This window comes from Lissotriton helveticus, chromosome 11, assembly GCF_964261635.1.
Source record: "Lissotriton helveticus chromosome 11, aLisHel1.1, whole genome shotgun sequence".
Taxonomy (NCBI): domain Eukaryota; kingdom Metazoa; phylum Chordata; class Amphibia; order Caudata; family Salamandridae; genus Lissotriton; species Lissotriton helveticus.
Window position 1 is genome coordinate 7815341 of NC_136072.1, and position 22093 is coordinate 7837433.

General features: G+C 57.9%; 1 protein-coding gene across 2 annotated transcripts in view; it reads right to left on the reverse strand.

Annotated features, from left to right (window-relative positions):
• LOC144792208 (putative cation-transporting ATPase 13A4) overlaps positions 1-21841 on the reverse strand; it is a 408029-nt gene extending 386188 nt beyond the window's left edge. For both annotated transcript variants that reach the window (XM_078667109.1, XM_078667108.1), the window contains exon 1: positions 21694-21841. In XM_078667109.1, the coding sequence (XP_078523235.1) occupies positions 21694-21756 (63 nt within the window). In that variant the 5' untranslated portion in view covers positions 21757-21841. The remainder of the gene's footprint in view (positions 1-21693) is intronic.
• Positions 21842-22093: the final 252 nt, after the last annotated feature.

The window sequence follows — 22093 nt, forward strand, 5'->3', positions numbered from 1 at the left end:
GCTTTCTATAAGGTTGACTTTACAACCACCATCAACAAGGGTTGATTAGACTGGTGCAAGGTGCCCACTAGAACTAGTGGACATCATATGCCAGGCTGCCTTCTCACATGAGGTACACTTGGAGCCCAGGCAAGGACTAGACTAACTCATGCGTTACACTCGGATCCCAGGTGTGGACTAGACTGACGCCTGAGTTATACTTGGAGCCAAGATGTGGACTAGACCACGGGTACTCAGAGTACGGCCCGCGGGCCGCCAGCTGCCCAGCAAGCCTTCCCTGGCGGCCCGTGGACCGTGCAGACGTTGTACCTGTGTTAAAAAAATTTGTTTGCAGCAGCCCAGACTCAGAGACTCTGCTCTCTGGGGCCGGGGGGAGGGGGGGGATTCCAGTGATTGTCACCGAGGAGATGCAGAGGCCCAAGAGGTGAAGTACAACAAGGACTCATTAACATGCAAATGGTCTTTTAAAGACCTGTGAAGTGCTCGGGTGCTGGCTGTCTGTGCCCGCTGGGGAAGCTGTCTCATCCCGGGCTGAGGGCTGACATACACACAGGGTGAGATGACAGAGGGAGACAGAAGGAGAGGGAGGGAGGGAAGGAGAGGGAGGGAGGGAGAGGGAGGGAGACAGAGGGTGACAGAGGAGGGAGATAGAGAGGGAGACAGAGAGAGGCAGTGGGGGAGACAGAGGGAGGGACGGAGAGGGAGGGAGGGAAGGAGAGGGATGGATGGAGGGAGGGGGGTATGGAGGGAGACAGAGGTTGACAGAGCGAGGTAGTCAGGGGGAGGGAGAGGGAGGGAGACAGAGAGAGAGAGAGAGAAAGAGAGGGAGGGAGACAGAGGGGGACGGAGACAGAGGGAGACAGCGAGAGACAGACAGAGGGAGGAGGCGACAGAGGGAGGAGGGCGACAGACGGAGGGAGATAGACAGACGGAGGGAGAAAGACAGCGGGAGACAGATGGAGGGAGAGAGAGGGAGACAGAGAGGGAAAGAGAGAGAGAGAGAGAGAGAGATGTGTGTATGCCGGGACGAATGCTTCTGCTACAGGGACCTGTGTTCAACCTCATGGTCCCAATTTTTTTGTTTCAGCTCCGCCCCCTCTCCCTGTAACCCCGCCCCCAACGGTGCAGCCCTGAGCCACAAACCACACTGTAAATTTGGCCCCCGAATCCACTGGTGAGAACCAACCAGTGGACTCACATGGTGTTACTTCCGTGAGGCACCCCGTACAATTACACATTATTTTGCATTCTTGGCACTTTATTGGCACTTATGTGTACAATTAGAACTGTAGTGATTACACTTAGCACTGGGTTGCACTAACGGGGAACATTTTTACAAATAGAACAGGGACCTGAAGAGGTAGACAGTGTAGGATTCACTGCCCATGCAGCACACGAAGTCGTGATAGCTGCTGATAAATACTAGTTCCACTTGAAGGCTTTGAAGAGCTGGCTCTTCAGAGAAGCCTACCTTTAGCCGGTTTTCCTCCTCCTTTTCTCACTCAGCTTTTTTTCTTTCCATCTTCAGCGCCTTGACGCCTTCGGGCAAAGTTGCGCTATACAAGGCTCTAATCATCATCATCACTTGGATCTGTTGTAGAAAATAGGCCAGGTCATCATTGTGCTTTGTTTCAGTGAGTGGGGTCCTAACCTGGTTTATATAGTACCCCTCAGGCTCCATGGTGAATTTAGTGGACTAGACTGATGCCTGAGTTACACTCTGTGCCCAGGCGAGGACTAGCCACCTGCGTAACACTCGGAGCCCAGGTATGGACTAAACTGACGTCTGAGTTACACTCGGAGCCCAGGCAGGGACTAGACTGACGCCTGAGTTACACTCTGAGCCCAGGCAGGGACTAGACTGACGCCTGAGTTACACTCTGAGCCCAGGCGTGGACTGGACTGACGCCTGAGTTACACTCAGTGCCCAGGCAGGGACTAGACTGAAGCCTGAGTTACACTCAGAGCCCAGGCGTGGACTAGACTGACGCCTGAGTTACACTCAGAGCCCAGGCGTGGACTAGACTGACGCCTGAGTTACACTCAGAGCCCAGGCGTGGACTAGACTGACGCCCGAGTTACACTCGGAGCCCAGGCACCGTCTAGACTAATGCCTGAGTTACACTCGGAGCCCAGGAACCGTCTAGACTAAGGCCCAAGTTACACTTAGAGCCCAGGCAAGGACTAGTCACCTGAGTTACACTCAGGGCAGGGGCTAGACTGACGCCTGAGTTACACTCGGAGCCCAGGCAGGGACTAGACTGATGCCTGAGTTACACTCGGAGCCCAGGCAGGGACTAGACTGACGCCCGAGTTACACTCTGAGCCCAGGCAGGGACTAGACTGACGCCTGAGTTACACTCAGAGCCCAGGCGTGGACTAGACTGATGCTTGAGTTACACTCTGAGCCCAGGCATGGACTAGACTGACGCCTGAGTTACACTCAGAGCCCAGGCGCGGACTAGACTGATGCCTGATTACACTGGAGCCAGGCGTGGACTAGACTGATGCCTGAGTTACACTCTGAGCCAAGGCGAGGACTAGACTGACGCCTGAGTTACACCCTGAGCCAAGGCGAGGACTGGACTGACGCCTGAGTTACACTCTGAGCCCAGGCGAGGACTGGACTGACGCCTGAGTTGCACTCGGAGCCCAGGCGAGGACTGGACTGATGCCTGAGTTACACTCGGAGCCCAGGCGTGGACTAGACTGACGCCTGAGTTACACTCGGAGCCAGCCGTGGACTAGACTGATGCCTGAGTTACACTCGGAGCCCAGGCGTGGACTAGACGGACGCCCGAGTTACACTCGGAGCCTAGGCGAGGACTGGACTGACGCCTGAGTTACACTCGGAGCCCAGGCGAGGACTGGACTGACGCCTGAGTTACACTCGGAGCCCAGGCGAGGACTAGACTGACGCCTGAGTTACACTCTGAGCCCAGGCGAGGACTAGACTGATGCCTGAGTTACACTCGGAGCCAGCCGTGGACTAGACTGATGCCTGAGTTACACTCGGAGCCCAGGCGAGGACTGGACTGATGCCTGAGTTACACTCGGAGCCCAGGCGAGGACTGGACTGATGCCTGAGTTACACTCGGAGCCCAGGCATGGACTAGACTGACGCCTGAGTTACACTCGGAGCCCAGGCGAGGACTAGACTGACACCCGAGTTGCACTCGGAGCCCAGGCGAGGACTAGACTGACGCCTGAGTTACACTCGGAGCCCAGGCGTGGACTAGACTGACGCCCGAGTTACACTCGGAGTCCAGGCGTGGACTAGACTGACGCCTGAAATACACTCAGAGCCCAGGCAGGGACTAGACTGACGCCTGAGTTACACTCGGAGCCCAGGCGTGGACTAGACTGACGCCTGAGTTACACTCGGAGCCCAGGCGTGGACTAGACTAACGCCCGAGTTACACTCGGAGCCCAGGGGTGGACTAGACTGACGCCTGAGTTACACTCGGAGCCAGGCGTGGACTAGACTGACGCCTGAGTTACACTCGGAGCCAGGCGTGGACTAGACTGACGCCTGAGTTACACTCGGAGCCCAGGCATTGACTAGACTGACACCCGAGTTACACTCGGAGCCCAGGCGTGGACCTGACTGATGTCTGGGTTACACTCGGAGCTCAGGTGAGGACTGGACTGACGTCTGAGTTACACTCGGAGCCCAGGCACGGACTAGACTGACGCCTGAGTTACACTCGGAGCCCAGGCGTGGACTGGACTGATGCCTGAGTTACACTCTGAGCACAGGCGTGGACTAGACTGACATCTGAGTTACACTCGGAGCCCAGGCGTGGACCTGACTGATGTCTGAGTTACACTCAGAGCCCAGGCGTGGACTAGACTGACCCCTGAGGTACACTCGGAGCCCAAGCGTGGACTGGACTGACGCCCGAGTTACACTCAGAACCCGGGCAAGGTCTAGACTGACGCCCGAGTTACACTCTGAGCCCAGGCGAGGACTAGACTGATGCCTGTGTTACACTTGGAGCCGAGGCATGGACTGGACTGACATCTGAGTTACACTCGGAGCCCAGGCATGGACTAGACTGACGCCCGAGTTACACTCTGAGCCCCGGTGTGGACTAGACTGACGCCCGAGTTAAACTCGGAGTCCAGGCGTGGACTAGACTGACGCCTGAGATACACTCGGAGCCCAGGCGTGGACTAGACTGACGCCTGAGTTACACTCGGAGCCCAGGCGTGGACTAGACTGACGCCTGAGTTACACTCGGAGCTCAGCCATGGACTAGACTGACGCCCGAGTTACACTCTGAGCCCAGGCGTGGACTAGACTGACGCCCGAGTTACACTCGGAGTCCAGACGTGGACTAGACTGACGCCTGAGATACACTCAGAGCCCAGGCGAGGACTAGACTGACGCCCGAGTTACACTCAGAGCCCAGGCAGGGACTAGACTGATGCCCAAGTTACACTCGGAGCCCAGGCGAGGACTAGACTGACGCCCGAGTTACACTCAGAGCCCAGGCAGGGACTAGACTGATGCCCAAGTTACACTCGGAGCCCAAGCAGGGACTAGACTAGACTGACGCCCGAGTTACATTCGGAATCCAGACATGGACTAGACTGACGCCTGAGTTACACTCGGAGCCCAGGCGTGGACTAGACTGACGCCCGAGTTACACTCGGAGTCCAGGCGTGGACTAGACTGACGCCTGAGATACACTCAGAGCCCAGGCAGGGACTAGACTGACGCCTGAGTTACACTCGGAGCCCAGGCGTGGACTGGACTGACACCTGAGTTACACTCGGAGCCCAGGCGTGGACTAGACTGACGCCTGAGTTACACTCGGAGCCCAGGCGTGGACTAGACTGACGCCCGAGTTACACTCGGAGCCCAGGGGTGGACTAGACTGACGCCTGAGTTACACTCGGAGCCAGGCGTGGACTAGACTGACGCCTGAGTTACACTCGGAGCCAGGCGTGGACTAGACTGACGCCTGAGTTACACTCGGAGCCCAGGCATTGACTAGACTGACACCCGAGTTACAATCGGAGCCCAGGCGTGGACCTGACTGATGTCTGGGTTACACTCGGAGCTCAGGTGAGGACTGGACTGACGTCTGAGTTACACTCGGAGCCCAGGCACGGACTAGACTGACGCCTGAGTTACACTCGGAGCACAGGCGTGGACTGGACTGATGCCTGAGTTACACTCTGAGCACAGGCGTGGACTAGACTGACATCTGAGTTACACTCGGAGCCCAGGCGTGGACCTGACTGATGTCTGAGTTACACTCGGAGCTCAGGTAAGGACTGGACTGACGTCTGAGTTACACTCGGAGCCCAGGTACGGACTAGACTGACGCCTGAGTTACACTCGGAGCCCAGGCGTGGACTAGACTGACGCCTGAGTTACACTCGGAGCCCAGGCGTGGACTAGACTAACGCCCGAGTTACACTCGGAGCCCAGGGGTGGACTAGACTGACGCCTGAGTTACACTCGGAGCCAGGCGTGGACTAGACTGACGCCTGAGTTACACTCGGAGCCAGGCGTGGACTAGACTGACGCCTGAGTTACACTCGGAGCCCAGGCATTGACTAGACTGACACCCGAGTTACACTCGGAGCCCAGGCGTGGACCTGACTGATGTCTGGGTTACACTCGGAGCTCAGTTGAGGACTGGACTGACGTCTGAGTTACACTCGGAGCCCAGGCGTGGACTAGACTGACGCCTGAGATACACTCAGAGCCCAGGCAGGGACTAGACTGACGCCTGAGTTACACTCGGAGCCCAGGCATGGACTAGACTGACGCCTGAGTTACACTCGGAGCCCAGGCGTGGACTAGACTAACGCCCGAGTTACACTCGGAGCCCAGGGGTGGACTAGACTGACGCCTGAGTTACACTCGGAGCCAGGCGTGGACTAGACTGACGCCTGAGTTACACTCGGAGCCAGGCGTGGACTAGACTGACGCCTGAGTTACACTCGGAGCCCAGGCATTGACTAGACTGACACCCGAGTTACACTCGGAGCCCAGGCGTGGACCTGACTGATGTCTGGGTTACACTCGGAGCTCAGGTGAGGACTGGACTGACGTCTGAGTTACACTCGGAGCCCAGGCACGGACTAGACTGACGCCTGAGTTACACTCGGAGCCCAGGCGTGGACTGGACTGATGCCTGAGTTACACTCTGAGCACAGGCGTGGACAAGACTGACATCTGAGTTACACTCGGAGCCCAGGCGTGGACCTGACTGATGTCTGAGTTACACTCAGAGCCCAGGCGTGGACTAGACTGACCCCTGAGGTACACTCGGAGCCCAAGCGTGGACTGGACTGACGCCCGAGTTACACTCAGAACCCGGGCAAGGACTAGACTGACGCCCGAGTTACACTCTGAGCCCAGGCGAGGACTAGACTGATGCCTGTGTTACACTTGGAGCCGAGGCATGGACTGGACTGACATCTGAGTTACACTCGGAGCCCAGGCATGGACTAGACTGACGCCCGAGTTACACTCTGAGCCCCGGTGTGGACTAGACTGACGCCCGAGTTAAACTCGGAGTCCAGGCGTGGACTAGACTGACGCCTGAGTTACACTCGGAGCCCAGGCGTGGACTAGACTGACGCCTGAGTTACACTCGGAGCCCAGGCGTGGACTAGACTGACGCCTGAGTTACACTCGGAGCTCAGCCATGGACTAGACTGACGCCCGAGTTACACTCTGAGCCCAGGCGTGGACTAGACTGACGCCCGAGTTACACTCGGAGTCCAGACGTGGACTAGACTGACGCCTGAGATACACTCAGAGCCCAGGCGAGGACTAGACTGACGCCCGAGTTACACTCAGAGCCCAGGCAGGGACTAGACTGATGCCCAAGTTACACTCGGAGCCCAGGCGAGGACTAGACTGACGCCCGAGTTACACTCAGAGCCCAGGCAGGGACTAGACTGATGCCCAAGTTACACTCGGAGCCCAAGCAGGGACTAGACTAGACTGACGCCCGAGTTACATTCGGAATCCAGACATGGACTAGACTGACGCCTGAGTTACACTCGGAGCCCAGGCGTGGACTAGACTGACGCCCGAGTTACACTCGGAGTCCAGGCGTGGACTAGACTGACGCCTGAGATACACTCAGAGCCCAGGCAGGGACTAGACTGACGCCTGAGTTACACTCGGAGCCCAGGCGTGGACTGGACTGACACCTGAGTTACACTCGGAGCCCAGGCGTGGACTAGACTGACGCCTGAGTTACACTCGGAGCCCAGGCGTGGACTAGACTGACGCCCGAGTTACACTCGGAGCCCAGGGGTGGACTAGACTGACGCCTGAGTTACACTCGGAGCCAGGCGTGGACTAGACTGACGCCTGAGTTACACTCGGAGCCAGGCGTGGACTGGACTGACGCCTGAGTTACACTCGGAGCCCAGGCATTGACTAGACTGACACCCGAGTTACACTCGGAGCCCAGGCGTGGACCTGACTGATGTCTGGGTTACACTCGGAGCTCAGGTGAGGACTGGACTGACGTCTGAGTTACACTCGGAGCCCAGGCACGGACTAGACTGACGCCTGAGTTACACTCGGAGCACAGGCGTGGACTGGACTGATGCCTGAGTTACACTCTGAGCACAGGCGTGGACTAGACTGACATCTGAGTTACACTCGGAGCCCAGGCGTGGACCTGACTGATGTCTGAGTTACACTCGGAGCTCAGGTAAGGACTGGACTGACGTCTGAGTTACACTCGGAGCCCAGGTACGGACTAGACTGACGCCTGAGTTACACTCGGAGCCCAGGCGTGGACTAGACTGACGCCTGAGTTACACTCGGAGCCCAGGCGTGGACTAGACTAACGCCCGAGTTACACTCGGAGCCCAGGGGTGGACTAGACTGACGCCTGAGTTACACTCGGAGCCCAGGCGTGGACTAGACTAACGCCCGAGTTACACTCAGAGCCCAGGCAGGGACTAGACTGACGCCTGAGTTACACTCGGAGCCCAGGTACGGACTAGACTGACGCCTGAGTTACACTCGGAGCCCAGGCGTGGACTAGACTGACGCCTGAGTTACACTCGGAGCCCAGGCGTGGACTAGACTAACGCCCGAGTTACACTCGGAGCCCAGGGGTGGAGTAGACTGACGCCTGAGTTACACTCGGAGCCAGGCGTGGACTAGACTGACGCCTGAGTTACACTCGGAGCCAGGCGTGGACTAGACTGACGCCTGAGTTACATTCGGAGCCCAGGCATTGCCTAGACTGACACCCGAGTTACACTCGGAGCCCAGGCGTGGACCTGACTGATGTCTGGGTTACACTCGGAGCTCAGTTGAGGACTGGACTGATGTCTGAGTTACACTCGGAGCCCAGGCACGGACTAGACTGACGCCTGAGTTACACTCGGAGCCCAGGCGTGGACTGGACTGATGCCTGAGTTACACTCTGAGCACAGGCGTGGACTAGACTGACATCTGAGTTACACTCGGAGCCCAGGCGTGGACCTGACTGACGTCTGAGTTACACTCAGAGCCCAGGCGTGGACTAGACTGACCCCTGAGGTACACTCGGAGCCCAAGCGTGGACTGGACTGACGCCCGAGTTACACTCAGAACCCGGGCAAGGACTAGACTGACGCCCGAGTTACACTCTGAGCCCAGGCGAGGACTAGACTGATGCCTGTGTTACACTTGGAGCCGAGGCATGGACTGGACTGACATCTGAGTTACACTCGGAGCCCAGGCATGGACTAGACTGACGCCCGAGTTACACTCTGAGCCCCGGCGTGGACTAGACTGACGCCCGAGTTAAACTCGGAGTCCAGGCGTGGACTAGACTGACGCCTGAGTTACACTCGGAGCCCAGGCGTGGACTAGACTGACGCCTGAGTTACACTCGGAGCCCAGGCGTGGACTAGACTGACGCCTGAGTTACACTCGGAGCTCAGCCATGGACAAGACTGACGCCCGAGTTACACTCTGAGCCCAGGCGTGGACTAGACTGACGCCCGAGTTACACTTGGAGTCCAGACGTGGACTAGACTGACGCCTGAGATACACTCAGAGCCCAGGCGAGGACTAGACTGACGCCCGAGTTACACTCAGAGCCCAGGCAGGGACTAGACTGATGCCCAAGTTACACTCGGAGCCCAGGCGAGGACTAGACTGACGCCCGAGTTACACTCAGAGCCCAGGCAGGGACTAGACTGATGCCCAAGTTACACTCGGAGCCCAAGCAGGGACTAGACTAGACTGACGCCCGAGTTACATTCGGAATCCAGACATGGACTAGACTGACGCCTGAGTTACACTCGGAGCCCAGGCGTGGACTAGACTGACGCCCGAGTTACACTCGGAGTCCAGGCGTGGACTAGACTGACGCCTGAGATACACTCAGAGCCCAGGCAGGGACTAGACTGACGCCTGAGTTACACTCGGAGCCCAGGCGTGGACTGGACTGACGCCTGAGTTACACTCGGAGCCCAGGCGTGGACTAGACTGACGCCTGAGTTACACTCTTAGCTCAGGCGTGGACTAGACTGACGCCCGAGTTACACTCGGAGCCCAGGGGTGGACTAGACTGACGCCTGAGTTACACTCGGAGCCAGGCGTGGACTAGACTGACGCCTGAGTTACACTCTGAGCCAGGCGTGGACTAGACTGACGCCTGAGTTACACTCGGAGCCCAGGCATTGACTAGACTGACACCCGAGTTACACTCGGAGCCCAGGCGTGGACCTGACTGATGTCTGGGTTACACTCGGAGCTCAGGTGAGGACTGGACTGACGTCTGAGTTACACTCGGAGCCCAGGCACGGACTAGACTGACGCCTGAGTTACACTCGGAGCACAGGCGTGGACTGGACTGATGCCTGAGTTACACTCTGAGCACAGGCGTGGACTAGACTGACATCTGAGTTACACTCGGAGCCCAGGCGTGGACCTGACTGATGTCTGAGTTACACTCGGAGCTCAGGTGAGGACTGGACTGACGTCTGAGTTACACTCGGAGCCCAGGTACGGACTAGACTGACGCCTGAGTTACACTCGGAGCCCAGGCGTGGACTGGACTGATGCCTGAGTTACACTCGGAGCCCAGGCGTGGACTAGACTGAAGCCTGAGTTACACTCAGAGCCCAGGCGTGGACTAGACTGACGCCCGAGTTACACTCAGTGCCCAGGCAGGGACTAGACTGACGCCTGAGATACACTCAGAGCCCAGGCAGGGACTAGACTGAGTTACACTCGGAGCCCAGGCATGAACTAGACTGAGTTACACTCGGAGCCCAGGAATGAACTAGACTGAGTTACACTCGGAGCCCAGGCATGGACTAGACTGATCCCTGAGTTACACTCGGAGCTCAGGCATGGACTAGACTGATGCCTGAGGTACACTCGGAGCTCAGGCATGGACTAGACTGATGCCTGAGTTACAATCGGAGCCCAGGCGTGGACTAGACTGATGTCTGAGTTACGCTCGGAGCCCAGGCGTGGACTAGACTGACGCCCGAGTTACACTCGGAGCCCAGGCGTGGACTAGACTGACGCCTGAGTTACACTCGGAGCCCAGGCGTTGACTAGACTGATGCCTGAGTTACACTCGGAGCCCAGGCGTGGACTAGGCTGATGCCCGAGTTACACTCGGAGCCCAGGCGCGTACTAGACTGATGCCCGAGTTACACTCAGAGCCCAGGCGTGGACTAGACTGATGCCCGAGTTACACTCGGAGCCCAGGCGCGTACTAGACTGATGCCCGAGTTACAATCGGAGCCCAGGCGCGTACTAGACTGATGCCTGAGTTACACTCGGAGCCCAGGCGTGTACTAGACTGATGCCTGAGGTACACTCGGAGCCAGGCGAGGACTAGACTGACGCCTGAGTTACACTCGGAGCCCAGGCATGGACTAGGCTGATACCCGAGTTACACTCGGAGCCCAGGCGTGGACTAGACTGACGTCTGAGTTACACTCGGAGCCCAGGCGTGGACTAGACTGATGCCCGAGTTACACTCGGAGCCCAGGCGAGGACTAGACGGACGTCTGAGTTACACTCGGAGCCCAGGCAGGGACTAGACTGACGCCTGAGTTACACTCGCAGCCCAGGCATAGACTAGACTGACGCCCGAGTTACACTCGGAGCCCAGGCGTGGACTAGACTGACGCCTGAGATACACTCAGAGCCCAGGCAGGGACTAGACTGACGCCTGAGTTACACTCGGAGCCCAGGCGTGGACTGGACTGACACCTGAGTTACACTCGGAGCCCAGGCGTGGACTAGACTAACGCCTGAGTTACACTCGGAGCCCAGGCGTGGACTAGACTGACGCCCGAGTTACACTCGGAGCCCAGGGGTGGACGAGACTGACGCCTGAGTTACACTCGGAGCCAGGCGTGGACCTGACTGATGTCTGGGTTACACTCGGAGCTCAGGTGAGGACTGGACTGACGTCTGAGTTACACTCGGAGCCCAGGCACGGACTAGACTGATGCCTGAGTTACACTCTGAGCACAGGCGTGGACTAGACTGACATCTGAGTTACACTCGGAGCCCAGGCGTGGACCTGACTGATGTCTGAGTTACACTCGGAGCTCAGGTGAGGACTGGACTGACGTCTGAGTTACACTCGGAGCCCAGGTACGGACTAGACTGACGCCTGAGTTACACTCGGAGCCCAGGCGTGGACTAGACTGACGCCTGAGTTGCACTCGGAGCCCAGGCGTGGACTAGACTAACGCCCGAGTTACACTCGGAGCCCAGGGGTGGACTAGACTGACGCCTGAGTTACACTCGGAGCCAGGCGTGGACTAGACTGACGCCTGAGTTACACTCGGAGCCAGGCGTGGACTAGACTGACGCCTGAGTTACACTCGGAGCCCAGGCATTGACTAGACTGACACCCGAGTTACACTCGGAGCCCAGGCGTGGACCTGACTGATGTCTGGGTTACACTCGGAGCTCAGGTGAGGACTGGACTGACGTCTGAGTTACACTCGGAGCCCAGGCACGGACTAGACTGACGCCTGAGTTACACTCGGAGCCCAGGCGTGGACTGGACTGATGCCTGAGTTACACTCTGAGCACAGGCGTGGACTAGACTGACATCTGAGTTACACTCGGAGCCCAGGCGTGGACTAGACTGATGTCTGAGTTACACTCAGAGCCCAGGCGTGGACTAGACTGACCCCTGAGGTACACTCGGAGCCCAAGCGTGGACTGGACTGATGCCCGAGTTACACTCAGAACCCGGGCAAGGACTAGACTGACGCCCGAGTTACACTCTGAGCCCCGGCGAGGACTAGACTGATGCCTGTGTTACACTTGGAGCCGAGGCATGGACTGGACTGACATCTGAGTTACACTCGGAGCCCAGGCATGGACTAGACTGACGCCCGAGTTACACTCTGAGCCCCGGCGTGGACTAGACTGACGCCCGAGTTAAACTCGGAGTCCAGGCGTGGACTAGACTGACGCCTGAGTTACACTCGGAGCCCAGGCGTGGACTAGACTGACGCCTGAGTTACACTCGGAGCCCAGGCGTGGACTAGACTGACGCCTGAGTTACACTCGGAGCTCAGCCATGGACAAGACTGACACCCGAGTTACACTCTGAGCCCAGGCGTGGACTAGACTGACGCCCGAGTTACACTTGGAGTCTAGACGTGGACTAGACTGACGCCCGAGTTACACTCAGAGCCCAGGCAGGGACTAGACTGATGCCCAAGTTACACTCGGAGCCCAGGCGAGGACTAGACTGACTCCCGAGTTACACTCAGAGCCCAGGCAGGGACTAGACTGATGCCCAAGTTACACTCGGAGCCCAAGCAGGGACTAGACTAGACTGACGCCCGAGTTACATTCGGAATCCAGACATGGACTAGACTGACGCCTGAGTTACACTCGGAGCCCAGGCGTGGACTAGACTGACGCCCGAGTTACACTCGGAGTCCAGGCGTGGACTAGACTGACGCCTGAGATACACTCAGAGCCCAGGCAGGGACTAGACTGACGCCTGAGTTACACTCGGAGCCCAGGCGTGGACTGGACTGACGCCTGAGTTACACTCGGAGCCCAGGCGTGGACTAGACTGACGCCTGAGTTACACTCGGAGCCCAGGCGTGGACTAGACTGACGCCCGAGTTACACTCGGAGCCCAGGGGTGGACTAGACTGACGCCTGAGTTACACTCGGAGCCAGGCGTGGACTAGACTGACGCCTGAGTTACACTCGGAGCCAGGCGTGGACTAGACTGACGCCTGAGTTACACTCGGAGCCCAGGCATTGACTAGACTGATACCCGAGTTACACTCGGAGCCCAGGCGTGGACCTGACTGATGTCTGGGTTACACTCGGAGCTCAGGTGAGGACTGGACTGACGTCTGAGTTACACTCGGAGCCCAGGCACGGACTAGACTGACGCCTGAGTTACACTCGGAGCACAGGCGTGGACTGGACTGATGCCTGAGTTACACTCTGAGCACAGGCGTGGACTAGACTGACATCTGAGTTACACTCGGAGCCCAGGCGTGGACCTGACTGATGTCTGAGTTACACTCGGAGCTCAGGTGAGGACTGGACTGACGTCTGAGTTACACTCGGAGCCCAGGTACGGACTAGACTGACGCCTGAGTTACACTCGGAGCCCAGGCGTGGACTGGACTGATGCCTGAGTTACACTCGGAGCCCAGGCGTGGACTAGACTGAAGCCTGAGTTACACTCAGAGCCCAGGCGTGGACTAGACTGACGCCCGAGTTACACTCAGTGCCCAGGCAGGGACTAGACTGACGCCTGAGATACACTCAGAGCCCAGGCAGGGACTAGACTGAGTTACACTCGGAGCCCAGGCATGAACTAGACTGAGTTACACTCGGAGCCCAGGAATGAACTAGACTGAGTTACACTCGGAGCCCAGGCATGGACTAGACTGATCCCTGAGTTACACTCGGAGCTCAGGCATGGACTAGACTGATGCCTGAGGTACACTCGGAGCTCAGGCATGGACTAGACTGATGCCTGAGTTACAATCGGAGCCCAGGCGTGGACTAGACTGATGTCTGAGTTACGCTCGGAGCCCAGGCGTGGACTAGACTGACGCCCGAGTTACACTCGGAGCCCAGGCGTGGACTAGACTGACGCCTGAGTTACACTCGGAGCCCAGGCGTTGACTAGACTGATGCCTGAGTTACACTCGGAGCCCAGGCGTGGACTAGGCTGATGCCCGAGTTACACTCGGAGCCCAGGCGCGTACTAGACTGATGCCCGAGTTACACTCAGAGCCCAGGCGTGGACTAGACTGATGCCCGAGTTACACTCGGAGCCCAGGCGCGTACTAGACTGATGCCCGAGTTACAATCGGAGCCCAGGCGCGTACTAGACTGATGCCTGAGTTACACTCGGAGCCCAGGCGTGTACTAGACTGATGCCTGAGGTACACTCGGAGCCAGGCGAGGACTAGACTGACGCCTGAGTTACACTCGGAGCCCAGGCGTGGACTAGGCTGATACCCGAGTTACACTCGGAGCCCAGGCGTGGACTAGACTGACGTCTGAGTTACACTCGGAGCCCAGGCGTGGACTAGACTGATGCCCGAGTTACACTCGGAGCCCAGCAAGGACTAGACGGACGTCTGAGTTACACTCGGAGCCCAGGCAGGGACTAGACTGACGCCTGAGTTACACTCGCAGCCCAGGCATAGACTAGACTGACGCCCGAGTTACACTCGGAGCCCAGGCGTGGACTAGACTGACGCCTGAGATACACTCAGAGCCCAGGCAGGGACTAGACTGACGCCTGAGTTACACTCGGAGCCCAGGCGTGGACTGGACTGACACCTGAGTTACACTCGGAGCCCAGGCGTGGACTAGACTGACGCCTGAGTTACACTCGGAGCCCAGGCGTGGACTAGACTGACGCCCGAGTTACACTCGGAGCCCAGGGGTGGACGAGACTGACGCCTGAGTTACACTCGGAGCCAGGCGTGGACCTGACTGATGTCTGGGTTACACTCGGAGCTCAGGTGAGGACTGGACTGACGTCTGAGTTACACTCGGAGCCCAGGCACGGACTAGACTGACGCCTGAGTTACACTCGGAGCCCAGGCGTGGACTGGACTGATGCCTGAGTTACACTCTGAGCACAGGCGTGGACTAGACTGACATCTGAGTTACACTCGGAGCCCAGGCGTGGACCTGACTGATGTCTGAGTTACACTCGGAGCTCAGGTGAGGACTGGACTGACGTCTGAGTTACACTCGGAGCCCAGGTACGGACTAGACTGACGCCTGAGTTACACTCGGAGCCCAGGCGTGGACTAGACTGACGCCTGAGTTGCACTCGGAGCCCAGGCGTGGACTAGACTAACGCCCGAGTTACACTCGGAGCCCAGGGGTGGACTAGACTGACGCCTGAGTTACACTCGGAGCCAGGCGTGGACTAGACTGACGCCTGAGTTACACTCGGAGCCAGGCGTGGACTAGACTGACGCCTGAGTTACACTCGGAGCCCAGGCATTGACTAGACTGACACCCGAGTTACACTCGGAGCCCAGGCGTGGACCTGACTGATGTCTGGGTTACACTCGGAGCTCAGGTGAGGACTGGACTGACGTCTGAGTTACACTCGGAGCCCAGGCACGGACTAGACTGACGCCTGAGTTACACTCGGAGCCCAGGCGTGGACTGGACTGATGCCTGAGTTACACTCTGAGCACAGGCGTGGACTAGACTGACATCTGAGTTACACTCGGAGCCCAGGCGTGGACTAGACTGATGTCTGAGTTACACTCAGAGCCCAGGCGTGGACTAGACTGACCCCTGAGGTACACTCGGAGCCCAAGCGTGGACTGGACTGATGCCCGAGTTACACTCAGAACCCGGGCAAGGACTAGACTGACGCCCGAGTTACACTCTGAGCCCCGGCGAGGACTAGACTGATGCCTGTGTTACACTTGGAGCCGAGGCATGGACTGGACTGACATCTGAGTTACACTCGGAGCCCAGGCATGGACTAGACTGACGCCCGAGTTACACTCTGAGCCCCGGCGTGGACTAGACTGACGCCCGAGTTAAACTCGGAGTCCAGGCGTGGACTAGACTGACGCCTGAGTTACACTCGGAGCCCAGGCGTGGACTAGACTGACGCCTGAGTTACACTCGGAGCCCAGGCGTGGACTAGACTGACGCCTGAGTTACACTCGGAGCTCAGCCATGGACAAGACTGACACCCGAGTTACACTCTGAGCCCAGGCGTGGACTAGACTGACGCCCGAGTTACACTTGGAGTCTAGACGTGGACTAGACTGACGCCCGAGTTACACTCAGAGCCCAGGCAGGGACTAGACTGATGCCCAAGTTACACTCGGAGCCCAGGCGAGGACTAGACTGACTCCCGAGTTACACTCAGAGCCCAGGCAGGGACTAGACTGATGCCCAAGTTACACTCGGAGCCCAAGCAGGGACTAGACTAGACTGACGCCCGAGTTACATTCGGAATCCAGACATGGACTAGACTGAGGCCTGAGTTACACTCGGAGCCCAGGCGTGGACTAGACTGACGCCCGAGTTACACTCGGAGTCCAGGCGTGGACTAGACTGACGCCTGAGATACACTCAGAGCCCAGGCAGGGACTAGACTGACGCCTGAGTTACACTCGGAGCCCAGGCGTGGACTGGACTGACGCCTGAGTTACACTCGGAGCCCAGGCGTGGACTAGACTGACGCCTGAGTTACACTCGGAGCCCAGGCGTGGACTAGACTGACGCCCGAGTTACACTCGGAGCCCAGGGGTGGACTAGACTGACGCCTGAGTTACACTCGGAGCCAGGCGTGGACTAGACTGACGCCTGAGTTACACTCGGAGCCAGGCGTGGACTAGACTGACGCCTGAGTTACACTCGGAGCCCAGGCATTGACTAGACTGATACCCGAGTTACACTCGGAGCCCAGGCGTGGACCTGACTGATGTCTGGGTTACACTCGGAGCTCAGGTGAGGACTGGACTGACGTCTGAGTTACAGTCGGAGCCCAGGCACGGACTAGACTGACGCCTGAGTTACACTCGGAGCACAGGCGTGGACTGGACTAATGCCTGAGTTACACTCTGAGCACAGGCGTGGACTAGACTGACATCTGAGTTACACTCGGAGCCCAGGCGTGGACCTGACTGATGTCTGAGTTACACTCGGAGCTCAGGTGAGGACTGGACTGACGTCTGAGTTACACTCGGAGCCCAGGTACGGACTAGACTGACGCCTGAGTTACACTCGGAGCCCAGGCGTGGACTGGACTGATGCCTGAGTTACACTCGGAGCCCAGGCGTGGACTAGACTGAAGCCTGAGTTACACTCAGAGCCCAGGCGTGGACTAGACTGATGCCCGAGTTACACTCAGTGCCCAGGCAGGGACTAGACTGACGCCTGAGATACACTCAGAGCCCAGGCAGGGACTAGACTGAGTTACACTCGGAGCCCAGGCATGAACTAGACTGAGTTACACTCGGAGCCCAGGCATGAACTAGACTGATGCCTGAGTTACACTCGGAGCTCAGGCATGGACTAGACTGATTCCTGAGGTACACTCGGAGCTCAGGCATGGACTAGACTGATGCCTGAGTTACAATCGGAGCCCAGGCGTGGACTAGACTGATGTCTGAGTTACGCTCGGAGCCCAGGCGTGGACTAGACGGACGCCTGAGTTACACTCGGAGCCCAGGCGTGGACTAGACTGACGCCTGAGTTACACTCGGAGCCCAGGCGTTGACTAGACTGATGCCTGAGTTACACTCGGAGCCCAGGCGTGGACTAGGCTGATGCCTGAGTTACACTCGGAGCCCAGGCGCGTACTAGACTGATGCCCGAGTTACACTCAGAGCCCAGGCGTGGACTAGACTGATGCCCGAGTTACACTCGGAGCCCAGGCGCGTACTAGACTGATGCCCGAGTTACAATCGGAGCCCAGGCGCGTACTAGACTGATGCCTGAGTTACACTCGGAGCCCAGGCGTGGACTAGACTGACGTCTGAGTTACACTCGGAGCCAGGCGTGGACTAGACTGACGCCTGAGTTACACTCGGAGCCCAGGCGTGTACTAGACTGATGCCTGAGGTACACTCGGAGCCAGGCGAGGACTAGACTGACGCCTGAGTTACACTCGGAGCCCAGGCGTAGACTAGGCTGATACCCGAGTTACACTCGGAGCCCAGGCGTGGACTAGACTGACGTCTGAGTTACACTCGGAGCCCAGGCGTGGGCTAGACTGACGCCCGAGTTACACTCGGAGCCCAGGCGAGGACTAGACGGACGTCTGAGTTACACTCGGAGCCCAGGCAGGGACTAGACTGACGCCTGAGTTACACTCGGAGCCCAGGCATAGACTAGACTGACGCCCGAGTTACACTCGGAGCCCAGGCGTGGACTAGGCTGACGCCTGAGTTACACTCGGAGCCCAGGCGTGGACTAGACTGACGCCTGAGTTACACTCGGAGCCCAGGCATTGACTAGACTGACACCCGAGTTACACTCGGAGCCCAGGCGTGGACCTGACTGATGTCTGGGTTACACTCGGAGCTCAGGTGAGGACTGGACTGATGTCTGAGTTACACTCGGAGCCCAGGCACGGACTAGACTGACGCCTGAGTTACACTCGGAGCCCAGGCGTGGACTGGACTGATGCCTGAGTTACACTCTGAGCACAGGCGTGGACTAGACTGACATCTGAGTTACACTCGGAGCCCAGGCGTGGACCTGACTGATGTCTGAGTTACACTCGGAGCTCAGGTGAGGACTGGACTGACGTCTGAGTTACACTCGGAGCCCAGGCACGGACTAGACTGACGCCTGAGTTACACTCGGAGCCCAGGCGTGGACTGGACTGATGCCTGAGTTACACTCGGAGCCCAGGCGTGGACTAGACTGAAGCCTGAGTTACACTCAGAGCCCAGTCGTGGACTAGACTGACGCCCGAGTTACACTCAGTGCCCAGGCAGGGACAAGACTGACGCCTGAGTTACACTCAGAGCCCAGGCAGGGACTAGACTGAGTTACACTCGGAGCCCAGGCATGAACTAGACTGAGTTACACTCGGAGCCCAGGCATGAACTAGACTGAGTTACACTCGGAGCCCAGGCATGGACTAGACTGATGCCTGAGTTACACTCGGAGCTCAGGCATGGACTAGACTGATGCCTGAGGAACACTCGGAGCTCAGGCATGGACTAGACTGATGCCTGAGTTACAATCGGAGCCCAGGCGTGGACTAGACTGATGTCTGAGTTACGCTCGGAGCCCAGGCGTGGACTAGACTGACGCCCGAGTTACACTCGGAGCCCAGGCGTGGACTAGACTGACGCTTGAGTTACACTCGGAGCCAAGGCGTTGACTAGACTGATGCCTGAGTTACACTCGGAGCCCAGGCGTGGACTAGGCTGATGCCCGAGTTACACTCGGAGCCCAGGCGCGTACTAGACTGATGCCCGAGTTACACTCAGAGCCCAGGCGTGGTCTAGACTGATGCCCGAGTTACACTCGGAGCCCAGGCGCGTACTAGACTGATGCCCGAGTTACAATCGGAGCCCAGGCGCGTACTAGACTGATGCCCGAGTTACACTCGGAGCCCAGGCGTGGACTAGACTGACGTCTGAGTTACACTCGGAGCCAGGCGTGGACTAGACTGACGCCTGAGTTACACTCGGAGCCCAGGCGTGTACTAGACTGATGCCTGAGGTACACTCGGAGCCAGGCGTGGACTAGATTGACGCCTGAGTTACACTCGGAGCCCAGGCGTGGACTAGGCTGATGCCCGAGTTACACTCGGAGCCCAGGCGTGGACTAGACTGACGTCTGAGTTACACTCGGAGCCCAGGCGTGGACTAGACTGATGCCCGAGTTACACTCGGAGCCCAGGCGAGGACTAGACGGACGTCTGAGTTACACTCGGAGCCCAGGCAGGGACTAGACTGACGCCTGAGTTACACTCGGAGCCCAGGCATAGACTAGACTGACGCCCGAGTTACACTCGGAGCCAGGCGTGGACTAGACTGACGCCCGAGTTACACTCGGAGCCCAGGCTTGGACTAGACTGACGCCTGAGTTACACTCGGAGCCCAGGCGAGGACTAGACTGATGTCTGAGTTACACTCGGAGCCCAGGCGTGGACTAGGCTGACGCCTGAGTTACACCCGGAGCCCAGGCAGGGACTAGACTGACGCCCGAGTTACACTCCAAGCCCAGGCAGGCACTAGACTGACGCCCGAGTTACACTCCAAGCCCAGGCAGGCACTAGACTGACGCCTGAGTTACACTCGGAGCCCAGGCGTGGACTAGACTGATGCCTGAGTTACACTCGGAGCCCAGGCGTGGACTAGACTGATGCCTGAGTTACACTCGGAGCCCAGGCGAGGACTGGACTGAGTTACACTTGGAGCCCAGGCATGGACTAGACTGATGCCTGAGTTACACTTGGAGCCTAGGCGGGGACTAGACTGATGCCCGAGTTACACTCGGAGCCCAGGCGTGGACTAGACTGAAGCCTGAGTTACACTCGGAGCCCAGGCGTGGACTAGACTGATGCCTGAGTTACACTTGGAGCCCAGGCGTGGACTAGACTGACGCCCGAGTTACACTCGGAGCCCAGGCGAGGACTGGACTGATGCCTGAGTTACACTCGGAGCCCAGGCATGGACTAGACTGAGGCCTGAGCTACACTCAGAGCCCAGGCGAGGACTAGACTGAGTTACACCTGCAGCCGGACCTTTAAACACTTCTCAGGGCTCTGAAAACCCATGTATTCACACAGGCTTCGCTTTAAACAATTGAGACTATGAGTTGGTGTTCAGAATGTATTAGTTCGTTAACGCAAGGACACCCTAGGGTAATCACACACTTAATTAAAACTATTAGTTAATAAATAAACACAATCAGTAACGCATTGACCTATCCACATAATAAAAACACGGTTCAGTGATCTGCGCGGTGCGCGCTCTTTGCAGCAGGCACATTAACCCTCTGCACCACTTTGCTATAAGCCAAAACCCCGATCTCTCTCCAGCAGGAGCATTGATCACCAGAGGTATCCTGACATTTTAATTGTTGCCTGAAAACTGCTGAACACACAAGGAACTCTGCAGCAGGTGCTTTCAAACCCAGAACTTATTTCTAAACTCAGCGCCCCCTAAAGTCAGCCACTGGTGCGGCTACACCGGTCGCACCGTCCTGAAGCCGGCCCTGACTAAAAATAGATTCTCAGACATCCGAGTAAAGAATTCTTTAGCCCCACGGTCATTGAACTAAATTGCTCAAAAGATTAATCTTCTTTTTTGGGAAGGACATCCTAAAAAAACTTTGTTCAAGTTACCAACTGACTCCCCGTCACCATGAGACACCATTTTGCAGTGCTGGGTTTTCAATAACAATCTGGTGCATTCTGGGAGCTGTAGTCGTGATCATTTTAACTGAAACAACTGGACTACAGCGTCTGAAAGCAAGCCTTTATAAACGCAAAGCCCGGACTGGAATACAGGGATTCTGCTGACATGGAGTCATTTGGTAGTCTAGACTCCGGCAGAGAGGCAGAGAGGGTGACACAGCGCCTAGACTCCGCAGAGAGGGTGACACAGCGCCTAGAGAGGCAGAGAGGGTGACAGAGCGCCTAGACTCCGCAGAGAGGGTGACACAGCGCCTAGAGAGGCAGAGAGGGTGACACAGCGCCTAGACTCCGCTCTTACCATCTCGTTCTCCTCCCCTTGGTTGAGCAGGGCATGGCGGTGCTTCTCGGGGTCCCTCTCCATCCCGGGGGTGCAGCTGCCCTCTCCCCGCTGCCTGGGAGACGTCGGGCTCAGAATCCACCTCGCTCCGTCTCCTCCGCCGGGGTTAATGAGTGTCCTTTCCACGCCCCTGATCGCTTTTATTTTCCGAGCACACACCGTCCGAATTAATGACAACTCCTGGCGTCTCCAACTCCTCCCAAGACACAGGGCTCCTCCACTCCCTGTGTGAGCGTCTGGCGGGAGCCCTGTGCCTGTAGAGGGAGCCCTGGGCGCCCTGTATGTGCCTGTGACGAACCCTGTGTGTACCAGAGCCCTGTGTGACCTGAGCCCTGTGTGTGCCTGTAGACGAAGCCCTGTG